Source organism: Ambystoma mexicanum, chromosome 1p (assembly GCF_040938575.1).
Source record: "Ambystoma mexicanum isolate Mex_15411 chromosome 1p, UKY_AmexF1_1, whole genome shotgun sequence".
Classification (NCBI taxonomy): Eukaryota; Metazoa; Chordata; class Amphibia; order Caudata; family Ambystomatidae; genus Ambystoma; species Ambystoma mexicanum.
The window spans coordinates 105,933,411-105,957,428 of record NC_090921.1 but is presented as its reverse complement, the minus strand read 5'-3'; the positions used below and the strand labels follow the sequence as shown (position 1 = coordinate 105,957,428).

At 47.0% G+C, this 24,018-nt stretch overlaps 1 protein-coding gene and 1 long non-coding RNA gene across 2 annotated transcripts in view; one reads left to right on the top strand and one right to left on the bottom strand.

The window, feature by feature from the left end:
* The window catches only part of LOC138462604 (uncharacterized), a 214,039-nt gene that overhangs the window by 124,917 nt on the left and 65,104 nt on the right, over positions 1-24,018 (top strand). The window lies entirely within an intron of this gene.
* On the bottom strand, positions 2,398-20,837 carry LOC138566712 (uncharacterized). Its single transcript, XM_069644312.1, has 8 exons — positions 20,412-20,837; positions 12,121-12,239; positions 11,323-11,426; positions 11,034-11,211; positions 10,650-10,767; positions 7,828-7,916; positions 7,638-7,756; positions 2,398-3,789 (listed from the first exon to the last, which is right to left on the bottom strand). Exons 1-8 carry the CDS (start codon positions 20,814-20,816, stop codon positions 2,438-2,440), a joined length of 2,484 nt encoding a protein of 827 aa, XP_069500413.1. The 5' UTR covers positions 20,817-20,837; the 3' UTR covers positions 2,398-2,437.

Here is a 24,018-nt window from a genome sequence, read left to right as displayed (position 1 = left end):
CGGTTCCTTGTGCAAACATTTAACTATTGAGTATGCGTTTGCAATGCCGATCTGATTTTTTAACCCAAAGTTTTGGTTCATCCTTCAAGGCAAAGGGGGGGGGGGGTGTGTTGTACACTGCTCCTTTGAAATGGAAATAAAATCCACAAGAAACAGCCGAGATGGTGGCTGAAAGCTCTGCAGGCCTTGGGAATTGAGTAAGGGGGGTTACACGATCAGTACAAACACTGGGTAACACTAGCACGATGCGATGCAGCACACCGGCTTTGTTAGGGAGTGTTTTTCACCCGATATCCATGTCTCATGGACCCTGCACACGTTGACTATGGTCTTTGGATTACTAAGAATAGCAAATCTTTCATAGCACCGGCAATCTAGTATGACATTAGAGGGCTCCCAAGACGTGGGATGCAATTCCACTAGCTAACATTTTATGTAGGAGGGAAGCCGCCACTATTACAATAATAAAGTGATAGTTCCAATCACCACAATAGGCTCGGCTCATCTCCTTCGGGGGGGGGGGGGGGGGAGGGGGGTGTCACCCTCAATTGTGGAACAAGAACTCAGATGGTGGGCAGAAAATGTGAACTTTGTCCTTAAGACTTTAGTATCCAAGGCAAATCAGGACTGAAGATGCTTCTATATTTTACCATGGCCTTTGATTCGTACAGAAAGAATTCAGAAACTAGTGTTGCCCAGCATAGCCACTACTCAGGAACCCCTGAACGAGGAGAGACTGGTCTAACTCGAACAAGGGCCTGAAATGAAGCTGCGTTTTAGCACCACTACTCTAGATTATGTCCCCCAAAAACTGACCAACCTATGAACTGGCTCTTCTATGCGGATGACTTGGTGCTGCGCAACCAAACTACTATTACTCCCATTGGCCTCCAGCACCAAGTCCACATTAGTGCAACACCTAATAGACTGAAAATAAAATATTTAAAATTTTAAACACCTACAAGGGGGGGGGGGTTCCAAATGAGTTACTTTTAGATGAAGCCATTGACATGGTTTCTAATTTATATATTTGGGTTTTAATATTTGATAGGCCAAAGCTCCATTACCTAGAACTTCAGAAATTTGATTTCAAGCACCAATTGTTCACCTGTATGGTAATTTCTGGGCCAGCCTTCTTCTGCATTTACCGGATGAAAGTTATCCCTATGGCCAGGCACTCCGCCGACATGGGTGGGAGGAGAGGGGCAGGTGAATTGGGCGAGCTTGGAGGGGATTAACAGGTTTTTGACTTGCCCCTAGGTTGTCCCAATGCCTTTGTCCGCTATGAATTATGTTGGTCATCTGTGGTGCCAGGTCTTATGGAAAGTGCCCTCATGTCATCATAATGGCAGGGCAACAGTCCTTGCTGAGATCTCCAACTATGGGAAGATGAAACGGAGTAGTGTAATACCTTAATTACCAGCGCAGCTTAAAAGACTGCCCTTAGAAAGGGAGGAAACTAATTGAGTGCATATGTACGTGGATGTCTTCTTGAGGTATAGGTCCTGGTTATAAGATATTTAATGAACCTGCTCAATTCTAATGAAATGTTGGGAGTCCGGTTGAAGGGAAAAAAGAACCTATAGATTTTTTAAAAATAAAGAATTTAAAAAAGTTCATTGAATCCATCTAGCACGGAATGCGAGAAACTGACAGATTGAAGTCAAACAATTTGGAACATTTGCGGGTCCTAATGGGACTACTAACTATAGAGTTAGTAAGATTCGACATGTCTGTCGGTGCAACGCTGAATCTTTAATCCAATGTTACATTGCCGCTGTGTGTAGGTTTGTAACCAGACGCCCATTGTATTGTCGCCTTTTCTGGTTTGTGAAGCGCTCAGTCCTTTATACCCCCACGTGCCCTTCCAAATATCCCAATTTGTGATGGCTCTAGCAATCCAACCCACCACCCACGTGCAGACCCTGGATTGATTTTCCTCACACCACCTCCCCCCCCCCATGGCGTTTAATACCACCTCTACCCCAGACAGGCCATACAGCTGTAAGCCCCCATTTGGAGCCGACTCCACCTTTACTCAGAAGTGGGACAGCTGCTTGTGGTGAAGGCTTGCAGTGTTAACACTGCTGATCATGGCTGCTGGGTGCTTTCCAACAGGCTAAGCATGACTTGTGAAGAACGAACCAGAACACCTGGTAAAATGAGCATACTAGCATGAATGGTGACCCTGCATACTACATGCACAAGTAGTTTCTCAAAAGCACTCCTAGAAGAGCTGGAGAGAATTGAACAAATTAGACAAGGCTGCTTGGTCGTACCAAGCACCCCAGATGGGATCTTCTGTAGTTCAGGGACGAGGGTGGCGAGGACAGTGCAGTTCATACACCCCCACTCGCACCCCCTCCAATGAAATAGCAAGTAAGAGATGAGGCTTTTAAACAGTACGGAACGTGTTTTATTGTAGGACGCATGCCACTCACACAAAGGCCTGGCCACGCCTGTAAACCAAGAACGCTCCCAATGCCATTATGCAGATCAGTACCACCCCGGCCACAACCAGAAGGATGACCTCCACACGCTGCTCCCGCTCCTCTGCAGCCGGCTGGGCTTCCACGAGACTGGTGTGCCCTGTCCAGCCACTGGCAGAGAGTGGCCCCTTCTTCTGCAGGGGTACATAGTGGGTTAGCAGTGGAGGAGTTGGCCCAGCCTCACTTCCACCTTGCCAGGCTTCAAATAGTCCTGGCCTGGACTCGTTGCCATGTTCAAGCAAAATTAAATTAGAGTCCCTACCATGTTCTGGTTGGTGCTCTTCACTCAAAGGTGCTTCGCCTACCACAAAAGTCCCATTCGGCACAGACTTCATGGGCTCAGATGGAGCAACAAGATTTGCCGTGGTAGTCATGGAGGCCTCAACCAAATTGGTTACTTGCAGAACCTGTGACGGAAAGGTCTCGCTCCGCCCTTCCAGATCAGGGTAATCCAACTTTAGCTCTACCCGAGGTTCCATCTGGGACTCTAGTGTGTTGCTTGGGTCATCGTTCAGAGGTGGAAACTCTTCAAGGAACAATACAGGCCCACTGTGGACCACTTGCGCTGTAGCCACACCACTAGCCACACCGCTATGCTGCCCTGCTTCTGGCAGCTCATCATTGCCAGAGTCTGGTAGTCCTGCACCTACATTGACAAGTCCATCAATTTTTGCATTCAGATTGAGCTGCAAAGACACCGCAGGGTCAAGTTTCGGTCCATTGTCCGTTTTTTCCAATCCCAGCAACAGACCAAGTTGAACCTTCTGTGCCTTGTGATGAAATGTGGGTGTAGTGTCAGGTTTGTTCAGCACTAGCGTTGGTGTGAGCTGGGCCAACCATGATTGCTGAATCTTGTGATCACCCACCACTTGAGCTGCATGCTTGGGATCCTCCAGTGGGCCAGCCAAAGGGATGGGCGTGTCCTTCTTGGATGCCTTTGGTTCCACTTCATATTCTTGCCCATCAAAGCCTTGTTCGTCCAGCAGTGGCATCCCCGGTTCTGGCCAGTCCTCAACCAGAGCAAGGTCATTACTCTCAAGTGGTCCAAGCTGAACAGCAAGCGAGTCACCCTTTCGCAGGTCTTCCGAATCGGAGGTGGCCTGCTGGCTGCTCCCTGCAGATGGGTATTTCACCTCCTGCTCCAATGCCAGGAGCTCAGCCTGCAGTTCCTGCAAGCTTCCAGGCTTTGCTTCAAGCTGGTCAAGGATGGCCATCACTGGAGAGCCTTCATCCACCGGAGCATCATCCACCACAAGCAGGGGCCCCACCGCAAAGTCTTGGGATGCAAAGAACGGCTCCCCTGCAGAGAACACAACACATATTGGGTTAGTCATTAGGTGTCGTGGGTGCCTCAGCCAAGCCAGTTCTCCACAACCCTTCTTGCTCCACAAAGTGGTGTAGACACTTCCACCCAAAATGTGCTATAGATGGAAACCTCCCAATGTCTCAGACGATCAGCAAGTGGGGGGATGGAGGGGGGGGTGGTAAATGGAACACCATCTTTTCTGGCCACAAAGGTAGAGTAGGACCTGGCCAAGGGAGGGGTGGGGGCTTGGGCACAGTGTGTGCATGGTCCAAGAGTGAAAAGCCAATAAGCCTCCTAGCCACATCATGCGGGCCAAACAGGCTACATTCAAGGTGGGGTGAGGGTAATGCTACATTCAAGGTGGGGGGTGGGTAATTGCCATGGGGGCAGAACATTGGGGCCGGGGGGTCCCACGTTGGTTTTAGGCAACATGAGTCCAAATGTTTTAAAGCGTGTTGAGAAGAAGACTATTTGTCCTTAGGATATCCAACCAGGGCACTGGCTGGAACAACGCTGGTTATTTAAACCCAGCACCCTCCTCCCCACCACCCCCTACTAGGCAGGCTTTCTGCCAGCATGCGACTCAAGGAAAGAAATATTTCAGAACCTAGGAATTGCAATTCTGTCCTAGTATTTCACCCCAATGCACTGCCATTTCCACCCTACCCCTTACACTTGGTGGCGAGCGAGGCCCTATTTTCCTGCCTTCTAGTAATCTCAATTGCTTTGTTCCCATAGTTGTGGTTGGTGCATTTTAATATGGACGCCGGGGCAGCAGGTTAGGAGCATCCATAGCAGGCTGTGTAAGCTACAGGCAACTTGCCTCAGCGGGCAAGTGACACCAGGAGCATTTCAAATCAATCAGAGCCACGAATGACTTGCCCTTGAATGTTTCAGCTGTGTCCACAATCTAGCGACTTTGCATGGTTAACACTACGTAATACGTTAAGACACTGCATCAATATACCTGCCGTTGCAAGGTGCAGGCAATAATTTACCACACAACCCAGAATGTTATTGGACACAAAATAAAATGCTGTAAAAGTCCCCTGTGAGGGAACCACACGACCTAACCACACCTCTCCATTAGCACAAATAACCTGTAGGCATCTTAACGCACGCTAGTTCAAAGTGCAGGTTGTTGATAATGCGCTTGCTGATCCGAAACCGTTTGCTTCCAAGACCCACCGTTGCCACAAACCTATCCTCCCGACAAAGGTTCCAAACCAGGAGTTATCACCGGGAGGTCGGTGCAGGTTTTCTGGTGCATCAGCTTTAGTTTGGCCACAAGGCTTTATTAGGAGACAGGAAGTGGTGCACCTAGACTAACATTTCAAGGGGGGCAAATCCTTCCAAATGTTGGGCGAGGCGGGGGGGGGTGGGGACAAACTTAGCTTTTGTGCACTTTAACAAAACTGGTGCAGCTTCAATGTTACAAGCAGTCCTAAACCACACGAGAACGAGCTGTACCCTCCCACTGTCACTGCAGTACTACCACCCCCCCCACCACAATCACAATTTCAATTGGCTAAAATGTATGCAGGTACCAACAATGAATTGCTTTACATCAATAATTTCCAGGCCTTTGTAACTGCAGCCAAGGCACCGTTTTTCCACACGTGTCCTGTCCCAGCTCTTAATTGCTCAAGATTCAGTGGGGAGGGGGGTGGGCACTAAAGCCCAGCCTGCTCAATGGCCGTTGCACATACATTCCTCCAGCGCCCATGAAACCAGCCCAAGCGAGAGGAGGATGGGTACATTTGCATGTAATGGGTGCATAGTAGCCTCTCGACAAACCTGTGGTTGATGAGAATCCCACATCTCATAGATCAGGAGTAAGTGGGAGGCAACATGTGTGTCTCCATTAAGACTCTTGGCAGCAGGTTGGCCTCATGCAAGGAACTCCCTTCGAGACTAGTGTGCAGCTGAGCAGGTTATGTGCACACTTGTGGGATAAGCACCTGCACATTGTACGCAGTGGATTGCAGTCTGCTGCTCAGTGACCCCAGAAGGGGAGCAAGTGGCCACTAAAGGGTGGAAGAAACTCAATTTTCCAATATTAGAGAAGCAGCCCTTTCTTGGCTCTCGTCTACAGGAAGAAACTACTGGTGAAGGGGTGGCAACAAACAGTGGCTCTAGATACGGTTGTGGTTCACAGAGAGTAGGCCATTTGCAGAAGACGCTCATGTATTGATTGTATGAAGTAAACTTAAGCAGAAAGGACACCATCCTGCAGGTGTAGGGGGCCCTTCTGCCTGCTAGACTCCTACTCAGCGCCCCAAAACTGCTGGTAAACCAGCAGAGTTAATCGTGACCGTAAAACAGGCATGACATGACCAGCATACCACCTCATCTTGGCGGTATCATACATGCCAACATTCTGTGACCACAAATCTGTAGGAATCTTCAAAAAAGAGAAACAATGGTATTTGTTGCTACTAAAACGGCAGGACTGCTTAAAAAAAGCAGTATCCTACCGCCTAAATCGGTAGGGTTGGCAAGTATGCGGTATGGGCCAAGCCCAGGCTACACTCTCCACACAGTTTTGAAACCTGCCTTGCACAGATAGGATTTACAGAAGACGGATTTGGGTGTATTCTGCGTTTTGAACTCTAGGCGTCAGCATGGAACATACATAAAGGCACGTGGCAACAGGAGGCTAACAACGCAAAGGAGGCGAACAGAACCCCTGCGCAAATGTTTCTGGGTGCTTCCTAGTAAATCGGGTTAGCATTGCCTGGATGAAAGCAGCTCCCTTCATCTTGGCACTGGTTTGAATACAAGGCGATCGCATGCAGCCGCTCAAAATTGTAGTCCGAAAAAAGACAGCTCTTCCCATGTACGAGCAAAGGAGACTCCGTCGCCAGCCCGTACAAACCAGGAAGCGGCGGGTGCCACAAAACATGTCATGCAGAGTGACATACATGGAGCCAGGCCTTGTGTAGAGAAGTACTCTCGCGAGACCAGGCGGACAAGTATGAAGGCAACGCGCTGTAAAGTCAGCGGCACAGGCTAGAAGCGGTTAATACCGCCCCCCCAGCGGTGTGAAGGGCAGCATAAGGTGGTACAAATCATACAAACTACACTAGCAGAAAACGTTTGCACATTACAGTAATGTGCACTCGTTTTCTGCTAGTGTAGTTTGTATGATATACTACAAAGTGGAACATTTTGACAGGGGTCCCTGTAGAGCGCGCTTTCAGAGAAAAATCAACGTGCATAGCACAAAAAGAATTAAATCTGTTGCAAGCAAATGGCATTATGCAAGCTTCCGACATGGGCTGGTTGCTACGTGGGGCCAGCGTGATGTTTCTGGCCACGCCAGAGTAAGCAAGGAACACTTCCTGAGCAAGTCTCTTTGGAAGGTTTATGCACAAAACACACTACTCAACTCTCGACGTTAGTCATTGGGAATGAAACTGCCCACCTGCTGGTAATGATGAAGTACATTATATATATGCCTGCCTTTATCGTAGGGGTGTGCCCGCACAGTCTGACGCAAGAAACGCTGGCCAGGAGTTCCATGTATATTGGGATTCAAAGGGTAGTTGTCGGTACTGATGATACCCAGAAACACGGGCTAATAAGTTTTAATATCAGTGTGGATTAACCCAGATGTCGCTTGCGACTACTAAAGGCACCCAGATTCGAAGCGTGGGGTGAGGCTTTCCATGCATCTACACATCATTTGTGTTGAAAAGCCACCCTCCTGCTCACCACCCAACTAGGTCCAGTCTAAGCCGGCTATGACAGGGACAGGGCAGGCAGGCTGAGGCTAGCCTCACATTGTACCCACACCCCCCGCCCCAATTACACATGCAAGTGCCATCAAACGTACTCACCCCTCTTCTCAAAGCGCCGCGGCACAGCATAGGAGTAGAAGGTTCTGGACTCTGGCGGTGTGCAGCTCATGGCTTCACAGCAGCTGCAAATACCAGCAGGGCCTTCCACTGGGGTCCACCTGCAACAGACGTGGATGAGTGAACGAAGATAAACAACCCCTTGCCCAGCCACATGGCGCAACAAACTCACCCGCTGCTGCGTCTGAAGGAGCAGGCCTTGCGCGAAGGGTTGGGCACGGCTTCCTCTAGGACCACCTGGAGGCTGCATGTGATGTAGAGCTGGAAGCATTAGAGAGGGCCAATCATTAGCGGGAATACAATCAACAGTAATTGGCTGCCTGAGGCAGCAAGCAATGCCACAGGTGTGGCAGCATTAGCCCAAGGTCAAACTATTGAAGTCACTGACTGGGGCATACAATTTGGGTCTGGGGCTTTAGCATTCAGGCACAAACGAAAAAATGGCCCACAGTTGCAAATGGGAATTCATTACTTTTGTGAGGCTGTTCGTTCCCAAAGGGGGGGGGGTGGGGGGGGGGGGGGGGGGGGAGTTTAAAATGTGATGCAAATTAAATATTTAAAGAATATTTATTCAGCAACACTGCTCAAAACTATTAGCCGCATAGTGAAGTAACTCAAACTGAACGTGGCACGCACAAGCATTTTTGGTTCGGACATCGGCCTATAGCCCTATAAGCCAGTCCGAGCGAGGTCAAGGGGTCCAGCTGGTAGTATTTCAGCAAGCCTTTCCAAATACCTAGTGCCTGCCACCCATCCTGCCCTGTTACGAGCTGCCTGGGCAGCCAGCACCCCCTTCCCCACTCACCCATGCAGGGTGGAGGGGTAAGAAGAAAATTGTGCATCCTGGAGCTGCCATCTGGGAATTCATTGACAAGACCCCTAACCACACAACGCCCATGGAGGGGGAAAAAAAAAAACAACCTGCAAACCAGTGCCAATGTAGGGTCCAGGTGCATAGAAGAGGCACATGACACGGGGGGGGGGGGGGTCACATGATGACGTTTCTATGCACATGCTAGTGCAAGGGTGCCAGGATCTTGAATCCCCCGCCCAGTCATCTAATGCAAGTGCCATTATGGCTACATCAACAGGATTATATAGACAAAAGCACCGTTGGCTCTCAGACAATGGACCCAATATTCCAAGAGCACCACAAAGGATACCAGTGGTGGGCAACCTGCATCCTCTCCAGATGTTTATGCCTTCAACTGCCATCAACCATGGGAATGAAATGGCACTTGGTATGGTCGCCACACCTGTAGGTTGCATGCTCTCTGGTGACAGGTCAGGTATAGGATATTCATTGAATGCATTCGTGCTTTTTAGTCAATATCAAGGCAGGAAGGGGTGGTCAAGTCCATGTAGTCACCCATGTCGAGCAGGAATGTGGATGGGTGCAGAGAGGTAGTCTGGAGAGTATGCAAGAGCAGGAGGATGAATTTATATCATGGGGATAGCATCTTATGGCAGAGGTGTTGTGCAGTGTGTCTCGAGTAAGGCAGGATGGCTTAACCATAGCATCTCTTATGTACACCAGAGACTATTGAAAACTAAAACCATATTCAGCACCTCTGATATACCAGAGGTTGCCGAAGCACTAATTAGACGGCGAACCCCATGTGGTTCTCAGGTACGTCTTTTGCCTTATTGAAACTGAATGGAGACATGCAGGAGGCAGGGTGTGGGATGAGAGGGGGTGGGGGTACGTTGGCACTAATTGATAGTGTCTAAAGATTGGGAAACAATGTTTTTTTCCTTCTGAATTTACCGTTTAACCTTGTACATAGGTAGATGGGGCTGTGAAACTACAAATAGACACTTTGTGGTCTCCTTGACATGTGCGGCATTTGGGCATTTTGTGAATATTAGGAACTGGATCAATGGTTAATAGTTCCGTCCAGTAAACTGAACCTCAGTTGGGTACAGAGATAGACGACATAGGCCTCTCCCCGGGTTTGGACTTTGTATTTTGATGGGAGCAACTGAGTGAAAAGAGACAAGTCGGTAATTTTTTGTTCGATTTTAGAATTTTGTAAAAAGTTCTTGCAATCCTGAAGACAGATATAATCATCCAAGTCGAAACTATTTACCAGGAAGCCTGTTTGATGAAGATTTATATATGGGCACTGATAGTAGTTAATTCCGACTATTAGCAACGCAATGGAACTGAATTTGAACTTTCTATCCATGTTTTAGGATCTGAATGAATGTGTGAATGCCTGAAATTTAGGATTTGTTTTTTTTATAAAAAATGAATTAAAGATGTTCAATGATGAGGTTTACACTCAAATCTAAAATAAAACTTATGATTTGATTTGTTACCTCTGCCTTTTTTCTACCAGTTGCTCTCGCCATCTTGGCCCCATCATTTGTTTCATTATATGGCCTTACCTCAAGGTGCCAGTGATTTGAGGTTCCCACCTTTTGGTGGATTTAGGGTGAGATGCGCGGCCATGCCTTTGGCTAGTATCCATAGCAAAGCCGGTTAGTGGGGCGGTTATTGGTTGCATAGATACAGATGGATTTAAAGGGGATGAATGCACTAAAGATTATGGTATTGCCTACCCTCAAAGATATCTAGATGCAAATACAATAGCTACCCTCAAAATGCATTTAAAAGCAAAATGGACTCATTCTGACATCCGAGTTGCCAAAGCAGACCGGGTCTGGTGGCCAAGGAGTCTGGCTACAGGAGGTTTATTTTCAATGCCAAGTTGTTTTACACCAAGAGGCTGGGGGTGGGGTAATCGATACAGTGATGTAACCACTTCCCTGACAGAAATCAAGCATTCACACTTTAACCATAGATTGGTGAACTGTTCATAAATCAGTGAGAAGGGTGGGGGGTGGGAAGAATAATACTCCCATTTCAGGCAAGGGGCACAGGCAGCTTGAACAAACTTCCTGATACATCCCAGAAGTCTAAACATGAAATGCTTCCATTAACACCCCCACTTGAACGCTTTCAGAGCCCACCAAAGACCTGCAGCTCACCAAGGGTCTGGCATCACCGATGAACCGGAAGGCGTCCACTGTAAACCTGAGTTTCCCCGGTTGCGGCCTGGGGGCCACGAAGGCAGAGGCGTCTGAAGTCTTCCCATCTATCATACACCTAAGAGGGAGAAAGATAGAGAAAGGAGCTGGTACTTGCACCCGTTACACTGCAGAGACCTGCCACAGGTGACGGGGGGTGGAAGACACTGGAGCAGTGCCACAACAGAAGATCAACAGCGAGCTTAATTAATGCCTCAAATTACTGACTGCCCCTGTACCCCCACCCCCCAGATAGAACCTCAGTCTCAATCTTGGGTAGAAGTGAGGGTCCACTTTCCACAACACCTCCCACACGGCAATGAGTATAACTGCACCAGCCTTTACCCAAAAGACCCCACGATGTCATATTGAGGAGTAGAGACCAGCTCTGGCGAGAGGGTGGCCACACAGCTGTCCACATAGATCCGCAGGGGAAAATTGTTCGCTGCGTCGACGGACGCCTCCAGGTGGAAGACGTCACCCAGCTGGAAGGTGTTGCTAGTCCTGGCAGAACTCCAGTCATCTGGAAAGCCAAAAAGAGCCAGTATGAAGCGTGAGCACGGCAGACCATCGGGTTATGCCTGAAGATACCCTGCACCAATCCCCAGACTCCCGTAACCCAAGTCCCACTTACCAGTCATCAGGCGCAAGGACATGGAGAGCACCTCCTCATGGGACACTGTGCTCCTGAAGGGGGTCCAGGTGGGCTGGATTGCCAGGCTGCTCACATTGCTGTTCCTGCAGGACAATTACACCTCGGTAATCAGTGTCACGACTACATGGAGTAGCAACTCATCCCAGCCTAGAAGTAACCAGTTATGGGGTAAACTCCCACTCCGAGCAGGGCAAACACAGAGCGATCGACCAAGTAGAGTTGCTGCCATTAACGATTAGTAAATACCGCCCTACAACATGCCATGCATAGCGTCATTAGAGACCATGTTTAAAGCCACGCATAGCATTGTAAAGTTAACATGTAGCGTTACAATAAACGCTACAAAAAAATAAAAAAAAGTGCAGCAACAAATGGTTGGTGGAGACAAATAAGTAGAGCAACAGATGGGCAGAGGACTGCACTACTCGAGTAACAGCTATGGGACGCATAACCTGGTCTGCCAACAAGTTTGTCTGCAGTCAAACCAGAATACCCCCATAAACAAGAATTTCACGACACAAAAGCAACGTTTTAAGACGCTTTAGGAGTAGCCAGTTTAGCTAGAGGTTTAAATGCCTAGAACTGAACACCCATCCCATATGGCTGTGGATTACACCTTCATGGTAGTTCCAATTACTATCACTAGATTCATTTGCTAACCAAGGGCCTGGGGCACAGAAGGACTGGTAGACACCCCCAGTACTAACCCAATGAATGTATGGTCAATGGGGTGCCACTGCGCCCACAAGGGGGTGCAAGACATTGATTGCTACTTACCTTGGGTAGACACATTGCACGAGGACAGCAGCCGCGTTGGTTCTGGTGATCACTCTGCTGCTGAATGTAGTGGGGGTGTAAGTTAGGATGGAGCTGTAGACCAAGAACTCTGGGGTCACCTAGGGGTAGAGGAAACAAATATCGGTCAACAGCAAGATTACACATGCCCCCCCCACCACCCCCCCACCCTACCACATCCACAGTAGCCAGCCTCCCTCAATTACTCCCTGCCCAAAAAATAAAGCATCGATATTCCCAGACCCCATGCAGAGGTACAATGGCCACATCACAAGCCTTTGACCAGTCCCTCTACTGGAAGGGGATAGGCAGTGCTAGCCATTGGTGAGGCTCCATGCAAGCATTGCACATGCCCCTGGGATGTAGGATGCCATCTCTAGACAAGTCATGGTGAAAAACGCCTTTATCCAAGCAGGGCCAGAAGTCCAAGCCCTAAAGGCGGTCTGGACTAGGAGTACCAGTGAATGGATACTTGACCATTGGTCTGAAATGCCAAGAACTGGAGCATTGAAACGAGAAGCATAAATCCCGGTCATCCTTCGTGCTAGTCTTGGATGCACACTTGACCAAATGCATCAGCTTTCTTCACAGTACTCTTCACAGTCAGGTACTCAGTCATGCAAGGCTTTCCAGATCCAGGAGTTGGAAAGCCATATGCCAACTTGGATTCTCAGAGGGGCCATGTCATAAGAGACAGCAATCGGCCTTGGTAAGAGCCAGCTCTACTTTTCCTCCTTAATTATGGAGAGGACTCCTGCAAGGCATCCTGTTGGGTGTCCTGACCCACGTTTGAGCTATCATGCTGCAACATTTGGTGCTGTGGGCTTAGAAAATCCAAGATGGCCAAGAAGCCCACATGTTCGCCAGAATAGGAAAACTGCAGTACTGGCATGGAAAACATCATGATGGCCAGAACTTCCCAGAAAATGCACAGGGAAATGCATGAAGAATAGGCTGCCACCCATTTTTGCCTAGGTTGTGAGCACAGGAGGGCACTGCCTAAAACCACCATTGGGCTACCCACACAGTAGCCTGAAACCATTGGGAATGGCAATGCTGATTGCCAAAAGCAACCTAGAACTGTGGGGAATTCATTTTCTTAAATCCCAAAAAAATGGTTGCATTACCAGTACTCACCACTATCAGAAAGCCGGCGTTTTAAACCCACCAGACTTGTGTAAAACTGAACAAATGAAACAAAACCAGACCAAGGAAAGACTTGCTAAGAGGTGGATACAATGTAAAACTATACTCTGAAATGACGAAGTAATTTAATGTGTATGTAAAAATCGTAATAGACTTAAACTGGGGGACAAAAAGTGACATTTAGCTGAAACCTGGCTTAATGAAACTGAATTCTGCCTGACATCTACCCCCACAGGAGTTAAAACCTGCTCAGCCACTCTTCCCCTTGCCAAAAGGAGTTGTCACCTCTCCGATTAGATTAGGGGTGGAGCAGCTACAGGGAGTTGAACAAAGGCCTGTCCTGGGCCCAGGCAGATGGTTTATTGGGCGGATCGTAAATGGCTTCCTTTTGAACAAAGCCCTTCCTTGACTCAGGCAGAAGTTATATTGGGGGCGTCGTATAAGTGGCTTCCTCTTGGCAGAAACGGGGAGGGGCAGCCCCTCTGAGGACAGGCTGAGTTTAAAGAAAGTGGATAGACTGGTTTCTCCACCATGTGACCTGGGAAAAAACACCCCTGTTGGCCAGAATAGGATTTTAAGAAAGATGTATAACTCATGGTGCGGACTTGTCAAAATTATCTAAATGATACCATAATTCTTGTGATTTTTCTGCCCACATTTTAAGAGGTTTTAGGACCTGGTGGTATGATCTAGGGGGTTGCTAGTGGAAAATAGGGTTTCACTCCAAATGTCTGCATGTTAAAAATCTGACACTTCATCAATTAATGTCCATACTCCTTGCGCACATGTGTAAATGTCCGATATTGCAAAACCAGTTAAAAAGTGCAAAATGTTGCCATTTCTGAATGCAAGCCCCCAGGAAGAGCAGAGTTTGAACAGAGTATACCTCATGTGATGTGCATGTAATTTTAAACAACTGTATCTGTGCAATATGCATTTGAATCAAATATAGATTTGTGGGCAAACTGACCAGGGGAGGATCCTCTGACCCATAAAACCTACAGCATCACTGACTCACATTTCCTTCCCCCAATCATGGGAGAGGGGAGAAATGGGCCAATGACAAGTAGAGAGGAGCAGGCTTAGCTAGGCCCAGGCACACACCCATTTTCAAAACACATTAAAAGAGACTGCTGGGACAGATAGAGACATTCAAATCCAGTTGCTGCAACGCGCTCTGCCGGACCACACAACATCCAGAAGTTACCAGATCCAACACTTAGACTTTAAAACTCCAAAGAACTTGATTCAGAACTCGAAGCAAGGGCCTAAACCCACAAACTGAGAACTCTTCTCAGCAGGCCTCAGCATCCAGCAAACCTAACAGCGGTAGCAGCATCCAGGAGCCGTGCAGATCAGCGCTGTGTCCAGAGAAAGCTGTGCAGAAAGATCCAGGAGCTGTTCACAGACGCTGTACCCAGAGATCCAAGAGCCGGGCCAGGAGCAGTGTCAGACCAGACCAGCAGAACAGAGACCAGACGCTGTGCGCAGAGACCGTCCGGGGCGAAACCAAACCGAAGCCATCTTGACCCGATCTGTGAGACCTAGACCTTCCAAATACATTGCGAGTACAGCTAGGATGGTGTGAAACCAAATCTTAGTTTCCAGTGACATAATTCAATCTATTTAATCTAAGTAGAACTGCCTCCTGTCACTTGTCAATTCTGCAGCCGCATAGCTGTCACATGTCATTTTTAAAAGCTGTCACCTGTCAATTTGAGTTACTTTAAATTCGAAAAACGACCTTTACAAAATCGTTCATATCTTTTGAACCGTTTGGGCTAGAAACTTTCCTCTGAAAGCTTAGAATCTTAGCTTTTCAACGAACCTAGAACCGACTTGCTACTCCTTATACTTTTGCCATAATCGTGATTCACGCATTCGCGAATTTTGCCGCGATTCGGTTAAAAATCCAGCCACGTGTGAAAACAGCAGCTTCCTTGCTTTCCTTTGCCAAAAATTCGTTTAACCTGCTAGTTACTCCTAGAGCATTGTTAAAGGGAGCCTGAGCTCATCCCAAGTATCTTTCACTCACCCTGAACCTCCTAAAGGGAATTAAAACCATTTTCAGCATGTGCCTCACTTCATTGCCAGCACATATAAAAGCATTTTGGGCCTGTGTTTCAACTTCTATCCGTAGTCTAAGCTTGCTGGGGTGAACTGAATTACATTTGATTGCATGTCTGAGAACTGTGTGCTACTCTTCATTTCCTTACATTGCATAATGGGGGGGGTGAGTGGATTGCCAGAGAAAAGTGATTACATTGTTGTTGAAATCATAGTGAGTATTTTCTGTATTGCATTTTTTTATTCAACATTGCATCCATCTGAACTTATATAAAGCATTCTCTACCACCTTATTATTCTGTTCCTATTCACAAGTGTGCTACCTCATCCTTTATACTACTCCTGGGTAACCAAATCAGTTTACTAGTAGGACATTATTCACTGCTCATGTTTTAAGTGTGATATTAATTCATTATAAAAGTGATATATATATATATATATATATATATTACACACACACACAATTTTTTTTCAAATAAACCTTTTAAACCTGCGAAACAGAACTACTTCTTGGCTCAGTGGGGTCAGGGGGATTCTAAGAGAGGGGTGTTATATAGGGGTAGTCATCCAGAACTGGACATAAAGATATATCAATAAGGGTTTCCATTCAGTATCCCAGACTAGGCATTGACTTAGCTGTAGTGTTGAATTGAATCTTCTTACAATCCTTTGCAACAATCAGCCTCTGAGAGTGAGTGAGAGACCTGCATCTTTAAAGAGATGCCTGGCGGGTGATGGGGCAAGAAACAAGTAACGCCTTTTTTCAATAGATAACGTTTTTGCTTATGAGGGTAAGACAGCCTATAAAGCCTTAACTACTAGAAGCCTTGGCTTCCAAGGGCCTACTATGCGACAACATGCATTTGTGGAACGAGGGTCATCTTGGGATATTGGTCAGTACACACTAGGCGGTAGGCACAGATTTTGCAAGTATTCATGGTCTTCCACCAGGCGGCACCCAAAGGCATCCTTCTAGCTAGCGGGAGCACTATCTTGGAAGAGGAGTCAGCGATGGTTTGTGTCGTGATAGGCCAAGGGGTGTAGGCACGAGTGGATCCTTAAAACTTAGTGTGATGTATATCGTGGGAACTTGCAAGGAGAGCATGCATGCTGGTCAGTCCCACCTATTGTTTTAACACCATTGGGCTTCGTGATCTTCAGAGCAGTCCGGAGTGCGACAAAATCAAGAGACTGAAGGGTGTGCAGGTATGAGAAACTTTAGACATTTATTCGGTGGATGAGCACCGAAACCTAATTTCAAAAGTTACATATCTACCATCTATACAAGAGCCCAGACTTTCATCATCCTGCCTGGACTCGGCAGGCTAGGTTCTCAACTTTGTCGTCAAGACATTGGACGTATCCTCCAATCGGACCAAGTGGACTAACTACACCCAGATCTGTAACGGTATTCAATTCAGGAACTACGACACCTGGAAACTATTAGGCAATAGGGAAAAATGACATTCAGACCCATCGTCTTTTTGGATGCAGCTCTGACCCCCCTCACTGGTTTTGATCCAAATAAATGTCAATCCGGACAGATACGATGGGATACTTGGTATAAACAGCTAGTAAGACTAAAGACATAACAGCCACATACAGGGATGTGCACGATTCAGTAGGAGGCCTGGTTCGTTCCTGTATAGGCCCGTTAGTTCTGGTTGGCCTATGGAGATTACGGTATTCTACTAGGACACAATGGGTTTGCAACAACATAGCAGTAAACCAAGAGAAAACCACCATTATCAGATTTTCTCCAAAGCACAAAAAAAAAAAAAAGGGGATTAGGTTTGACACATTTTGCCCACAAAATACTTGGACCTTGAGAGGGCTTCTCCAAGTCTTGACCCACCTGAAGGGTGATTAAGATCATTTGATCAATAAGACAGAGGTAAGGGCATTGCTCTCGTATGGCCTGGAAGTCTCAGACCAAAAGGCTATCCAAAAACGTGTTGTCGTCATTACCCAATTGTGTCCTAACCGGGAGGGTCTGGAGATTTGAATATGTTTCTACTTTTTTTTCTCTATCATTTTAAGGTTTGTGTATATATGTTCATTGCTGTCTCCTTGATAAGCATGCTCTTTTAATAAAAGGGTTTTAAAAAAAATGGTGTCCCAACCAATGCCCTTTGCCATGAGCTTGGCCTGGTATCAAGGGAAACTGCAACGTTATGCACTTTTGTTGGATCCTCAGATACTAGAGTCAAAGGCAGAAGTTGCTGCCATGCAGAGAAAAACTGACGTAATATTGCATCAGGCAGCTTCTACTTTTAATGGTTGGGTATTATGTTGTAAAGAAGCTTTTTGAGCAGGATTGGTGCGAACAAGAGTCTTCCGGTATAAATTATCAGGGGTTCTTCATGGTCTGCGAAAAAGTGGGGGGGAGGGGAAGTCACCTTCCATTATTTAATGCAATTTCCCCAATGCCTATTGGAGAAGCCAGTTTCCATGATTTGAACCAAATCCCTACTACGGAGATTTAGTATTTGCAATTATATAGTTAGTTTAGTTTGTTTATTTATAAAGCACGTCCGAACCCTCAGGTAGCTGGGCGCATAATCATGTGCACAGCAGCGTTACATAATCAGAATACACCAGTCAGAGCATACATTAGTCCAGGCTCTGAGTAGTTGCATACAAAAATAGAATATACAGCGAACAGGGTACAAGTATTTACAGTGGAGTGCGGACCGGGTTACAGGGTGGTCCTGAATCTGATATAGACAGGGTGAGCATTACTACATGGTGGTGAGATTACAAAAAAGTACCAGCTTCTATTTCACGATGAAACGATCCAGAGATTATAGAATGTCTTACATCCCTTAATGTGACCCTTCTGCAGCGTACACACATTAATTGGCTATCTTCTGGTCTCGCTCATTCCTCCCATTAGATATTTAGCAAAAATTGAAGGATAGTTTGTTGAGGTTTATTAGTTATTCTTTGATAAAGTATAGGTTTTAGATCATGCTCCATTTCATGCTATAGGTTCGCTTGTGTAAGGTGTATTATTGAAACCAATTCACTGAAGGAAGGAAAGGAGTAGTCCCTCTTCTGCGATTGGGCCTGCAACAGCACATTAAGCCAACCCCCCACCTACAAACTCTCCAGACATGTCCAAGGCTCCCTTTTAAAGACTCCCAGTACACCCACTACCGTGGGAAACGGCTTTCATGCGGATATAAGCGTCCTTCTGCATTACAGAAAGCTGTCATTTTACGGCAAACGATTTAGAAGTAGACCTTATAGAGCGGCAACTACCTTACTGCTAAATTAGGAAAATCATATGTAAAAAGTCAAGGTTGGATTCAATTCCCCCCACCCGCTTCCATTTGAATGGTAAAGGCATGGAACAGTCCCCCTTCCCTCCCAAATAAAATAACCTACATCCTACAAAGGCACCGAGCATTCACACCAGTGTGGCATGTTAACTCTCCAAGGAATTCATTGGCCACCGACCTATGCAAGCGGCATTTACACAACTGGTACCACAAAATGAAAAACTACGCGTACAGCAGAGCTAATGCCCCCCCTCACCCCCGCAATGTACACCTCGTGTTTGCACTTCAACCCAAATGAAGAAAATAGAATGCAGGGGGCAGTTGGCAAATGTCTGGTCTGTGCAGTTTATGTTTTCTAGGACTAACTTCCCGCACCCTGAATGGAAAAACTGTACGTTTTTGGAATAGCCAGGCATCACATTTGTTTTCAAGTAACCACAAGAAGGCTACTGTAGTCCTCCAAAGCCATGAAGTACCATCTAGTGCTCCGGAGGCATGTGGCCAAGTACCTTGCAGAGGAGAGCCAAGGGTTACTCCTTCAACAAAGTATAATTGCAGAAAGTTGAGTCCTTAGAAGTAATTCAAGTCTGCACTTGGCAATAAGGCAGTTAAGGAGAGTCGTGATTTTAGCAAGAAAATGGCGCCCGCTTGTGCCCCGCCGTGAGAAGCCCCGAGGTCACCACCCAGATGTTATTGTTGAAGTGACTGTACCTCACGGACATTGCACCTACAGGCAGTCAGTGTGACAAAGTTGTAGAGGACAACGTACCGGTCGTTAGCACGGGAGGACAGGGAAGCAAGAGAGGCCAACATGCTCACATAGTGTACATTCTCAGAACTCCAAACCGTTTTCCTGTGAGAAAATGCGCAAACGCCTCAAGAGGCCCAGGGTGCAGAGGCCTCCCTGAAACCACCGAAAGAGGCCCAGGGTGGCCCACCCATTTCTGGCAGGCCGATTAACGCATATTAACAGGGCCATGTCGACGCCTGGCAGGTGTTGAGTCTGGAGAAATACCCTCTGGGTTAATTGGAAGGGGGCAGTACGAGACGAACAACTCCTCCCAACTTCAGGAGGGGGCCCTGGCCGACTCTAAAGGGAAATCCACTATACCGTCGCCTTAACAGACAAACCGATCGGATATCAAATCGTGTGCCAAAACTACAACTCCCACAATGCAACTGATGAACACGAAACATTGAACGTTAACTGACATGTCTATAGGCACCCGTCTAGCAAGACTGTTATTCGTCCTAAAGTGCCAGCCCAGCCCACACCAAACATGGTCCTCCACAACCACCTTAAAAAAAATAAAATTAATTTAAAAAAATGCAGTGTGTTTGGGGACCTGGCAAAAATAAAAAAAAAATATTAAAAAACTCATGAGAGGAATGCAAACGCGGTATTTTTCCGGAGATTCTCGACTCCACAGCGAGCAAGCTTTAGGCGGTAGTCTTCATTTTATAAAAGTTTAAAAAATGCATTCTGTCAGCAGGAAGGCCCAACCCCCTGGAGCCAAGAGGGGCACGTTGAGTTTTAAATGTTACGGACCTCCAAGAGTCCCCGGCGGAGCGCATAGCCAGCTTTAGCACATGCTCGTTGTGTGCGTCATCCATTCAGCACTACACTACAAGACGCACAATGCAAGGGACTGCAGAGCTGGACGAACGACCGACGGAACTCAAAATCGCGGATGGTGTCCTACTCATACGAAAGGTTAAAGACAAACATCGCCCCCACCAGAGCAGGAGACTTGGGGCCGAAGAGAGGGGCCTCACCTGCAAGGTGTTGCCGCAGTCCTGCAGGGCCACCTGGAAGGTCACCGTGTTATCCGCGTTGGCCGACGTGTAGCTGCAGAAAGTTGCCCCCAGCATTAGGTCAGCGGCCTGCACCAGCTTTCCCGTCCCAAAGAGGTCCCTCTGGACGGTGACCACCATGGCAGCCTCCTGGCACTGCACAGCCACCGGCTGCAGGGGCGAAAGGGCCCTGGACCTGGCGGGGCCTCCAGACGGTACCCATGGTCCACTGTAGGAAACGCCGACCTGGGAGTGGGATCCAGGCAGCCAGTTTCTCAAGGAGCCCCACGAGGAGGGGTCTTTGGGGGGGATAGGCCCCCACTGATCTAGGCAGAACCCACACGGAAGCAACAGTAGCAAAACCAGATCTGTTGTGCCCCACCCCATGCTGACCACTGCTAGAACACGCTATCCAGAACGTAGCGCCCAAAGGCGCCTTTATAGCGCCACACCTGAAACCAATTCGGACGTGGCGGACTTCCGCGCGCACACCTGCACACCAGGTTCCAATTACAGGCCGCCAGCCTTGACTTCTGGCGCGGTTCCTCTGCGGCTCGCTCCGTCCCACAGGGCTTCTGGGAGCACACATGTCGTCTGTGACATAACGACGCGCTTTTACCTTTCTCGTGGCCATGCACGAGACGCTGTACCGTCTTTGCTTGCTTGCAGTTCTGAGAATGTAATGTTTCCTACATTTTTTATGATTTAAGAAAAACCACAAGTCCTAGAATCCATTGGGGGCAGGACTGGGTGGCCTCGCCACCCATGACCACGGGACACTGGAGAGCTCTGTTCTTCCGCGTCCGGTGTGAGTGGCTCTTCCCGTTCATATTTTGTCATTCCATTTCTCAAAGTCTGCCATTTGTAATTTAAAAACTAAAAAGTGTCAGAAAGTACAGAATGGTCGAACTAGTCAAACTCGTTGGCAGATGGCCCTATAAGTGTCAGACGTCACGCAAATTCCATGCACATCCCTAGGGCAACCCATGCCAACATTCCCTATTCCATTAGGCGGATGCTTGCACAAGCTGGGCATTTTCATGGCATTCTGGGACATGTAGTCCTGGATTTATAATGTGAAAATGCACCCACGTGTAAGTACTACAATGCAAAGTTAAAACCAGGACTGGACAAGCATCTCCCAAATGGAATGTGGACATTGCCACGTAGGCCGGCTTGCAAGCAGCAGTTGCAAGACGCAATTAACAGATAAATAAACCTTTTGGCCGATTAAGAACGATGCATGCAATGCAGTTCAAAGTCACAGGCAGCCCCGTGTAGCCATTCCTGACCTTCACTTCAACACACACTCATAATCTAGTACGTCAATCAAAACAGTTACATTGTAAACAAGACTACAACTCCCAGAATGCATTGTGTTGTTAAATTGAAGCCTAGAAGTGGACACAAGGTGACATGGCTACGGTACGCCACATAGCCACCCCAGTTTATGAGTGTTTATGGGAATTAAAGACGATTAACACCACATTTTAAGCTGTGACTCAACAAAACAACTATTGGCAAAGTCAATAGTTTTGCCTTTTATGCATGCCTGGTTAGGCATCTGGCAGCCACTGATATAATGGTACTAGCTGGCAATAAGATGACAACAGATGGACAATGTGACTAGCTCGGCGTGGGATAGCAGTGCCGGGCAAATGGGTATCTAATACCTAAACACAAGCCAAAAGAGTTGGCTTTGTCAATGCTTGTTTTCGAGACGTTCAGATCCAGGATCAGTATTTACAAATGAAGTGGCTGAAGGAACACATGGTTTTGACATGTTTATTACATCCGTAGCGCATTTACAGATTCAATTAATCCATTAACTTTCAGAAGACTGTTTACGAATAACACTGCAGGCCTTTTTTAATTTTTTAAATGTTTTTAATTTATTTTTTAATTTTATTGGTTTAGATTCAAACCTTTAAAATATTACACAAACAAGACAAAACAACAATTAACACAATTACTATTTGTCCCCAACTATCCTCCTCCCTTCTCACATCCCATGTCATGGTATTACAAAAGGTTTCACATGACCAAATCTTTAACATTACTGCTCGTCCATAAGTTTACCTGACATTTTATGCTGGAGGCCGTTCAATTACATTTTTTAGTCTCTCTTCTAGTACGGCCAAGAAGGAAGTAAGGGGCATAATTAATTTCATGTCCAATCCGTTCCACATTCTCTGCCACCATTCATCCGCACACACAGTCTGGTGGGCATCGTACCACTGGCCCAGATTAATTGATCTTACATCCTTTAGTTCCGGACAGAAAAGCATTGGATGCTTGAGGGATTCCAGCTCTTTATTGCAAAAACGACAAGTGAAATTTGATCCAACGTTACAAGCCCAATGGATAGTCTGCTCCTTGGTTTTAATCGCATTTAGCCGGAATAACATGAATAGTCTCCTGTCTGTCGAATTTGGGAAGCAAATCAGGTATTTTTGTAGCACATTGTAGCCTCTTGCTTTGGCAGGATAGTCTTTCATAGCGCTGGCAGAATACTGCTCACTACATGTAATGATCCAATCTGCTCGCCAAATCATCACTTTAACTGCCGTAGGATTTGAGTGGAGAGTTTCCAAGCTGATGTTATTAGTTAGTAAAAGGTCTTTGCATCGTTTCACCCATTGAGGTAGAATATCAGGGCCTCTAGCTGACGCATTGTGAAAGATTTTAAATTGGAAATTTCCTTCCTCTGCTCTGGATTTTCGAAACAAAGCTAGTAGGTTCCAGCAGATCCGGGCATGCAGCGAAATTAGGGCGAGTTCATACCTTATGCAGGCTGTTGAAATTCCGATTGGTAGGCTTAATGCCTTGGTCCAGAACGTATGTTCCAGTGAAGCCCAGTGATTCGACAGGCATCCAAAGGCATTTTCCGCACCATAAGTTAGGATCGGGACAACTTTCTGTTCATAAAAGTTTCGCAGCGGTTGCATTGAAAAGCACCCGAATTTTCTGTGTATGACAACACCCTGACATGCCAGCTGACCGCATTTCCTCTTGGATTGAGCTACCCAAGGCTCCTCACAGATGCTGGAGTTCAGAATCATGCCCAGGTACTTTACGCTTTTTGAGATACATAGATGGTCTTGATCTAATGACCACACATATTTTGAGAGCCTTGACTTTTGGCTTGTTTTTAAGTTCTCAAACACCAGTATTTCGGTCTTTGCTGTGTTTATCTTCAGGTTGTTCATGCTCACGTATTTTTGCACTGCCTCAAGTTTACGTTGAAGGCCAATCGGGGTTAAATCTAAGAGTACCAAATCGTCGGCGTACAACAGCCAGTTTATCTTCGATGTGTTGAGCTTAGGTGGAAAGGCTCTCACAGATTGTATCGCCCCACCGATGTCGGAAATGAAAAGGCTAAAAATTGCAGCTGCCAACGGGCAACCCTGTTTAACCCCTTTGTGCGTCTTGATTTGAACTGACACGGACCCTGATTGATCTAGTCGAATAGCAATTGAAGTGTCTGTGTGGAGTCCTTTAATTGCTGCAAGCAAACCTACCGGGCAACCCCACACTTCCATTTTTTGCCACAAATCTTCACGATCAATCATATCAAATGCCATAGAAA

Excerpts from the sequence above, each read along its gene's own strand:
- LOC138566712 (XM_069644312.1), bottom strand. The coding sequence starts at position 20,816 with ATGGGGTGGGGCACAACAGATCTGGTTTTGCTACTGTTGCTTCCGTGT. Across the intron at positions 10,768-11,033 it reads GACATCGTGGGGTCTTTTGG|GTGTATGATAGATGGGAAGA; the intron begins GTAAAGGCTGGT and ends TCTCCCTCTTAG. Across the intron at positions 7,757-7,827 it reads TCCTTCAGACGCAGCAGCGG|GTGGACCCCAGTGGAAGGCC; the intron begins GTGAGTTTGTTG and ends CGTCTGTTGCAG.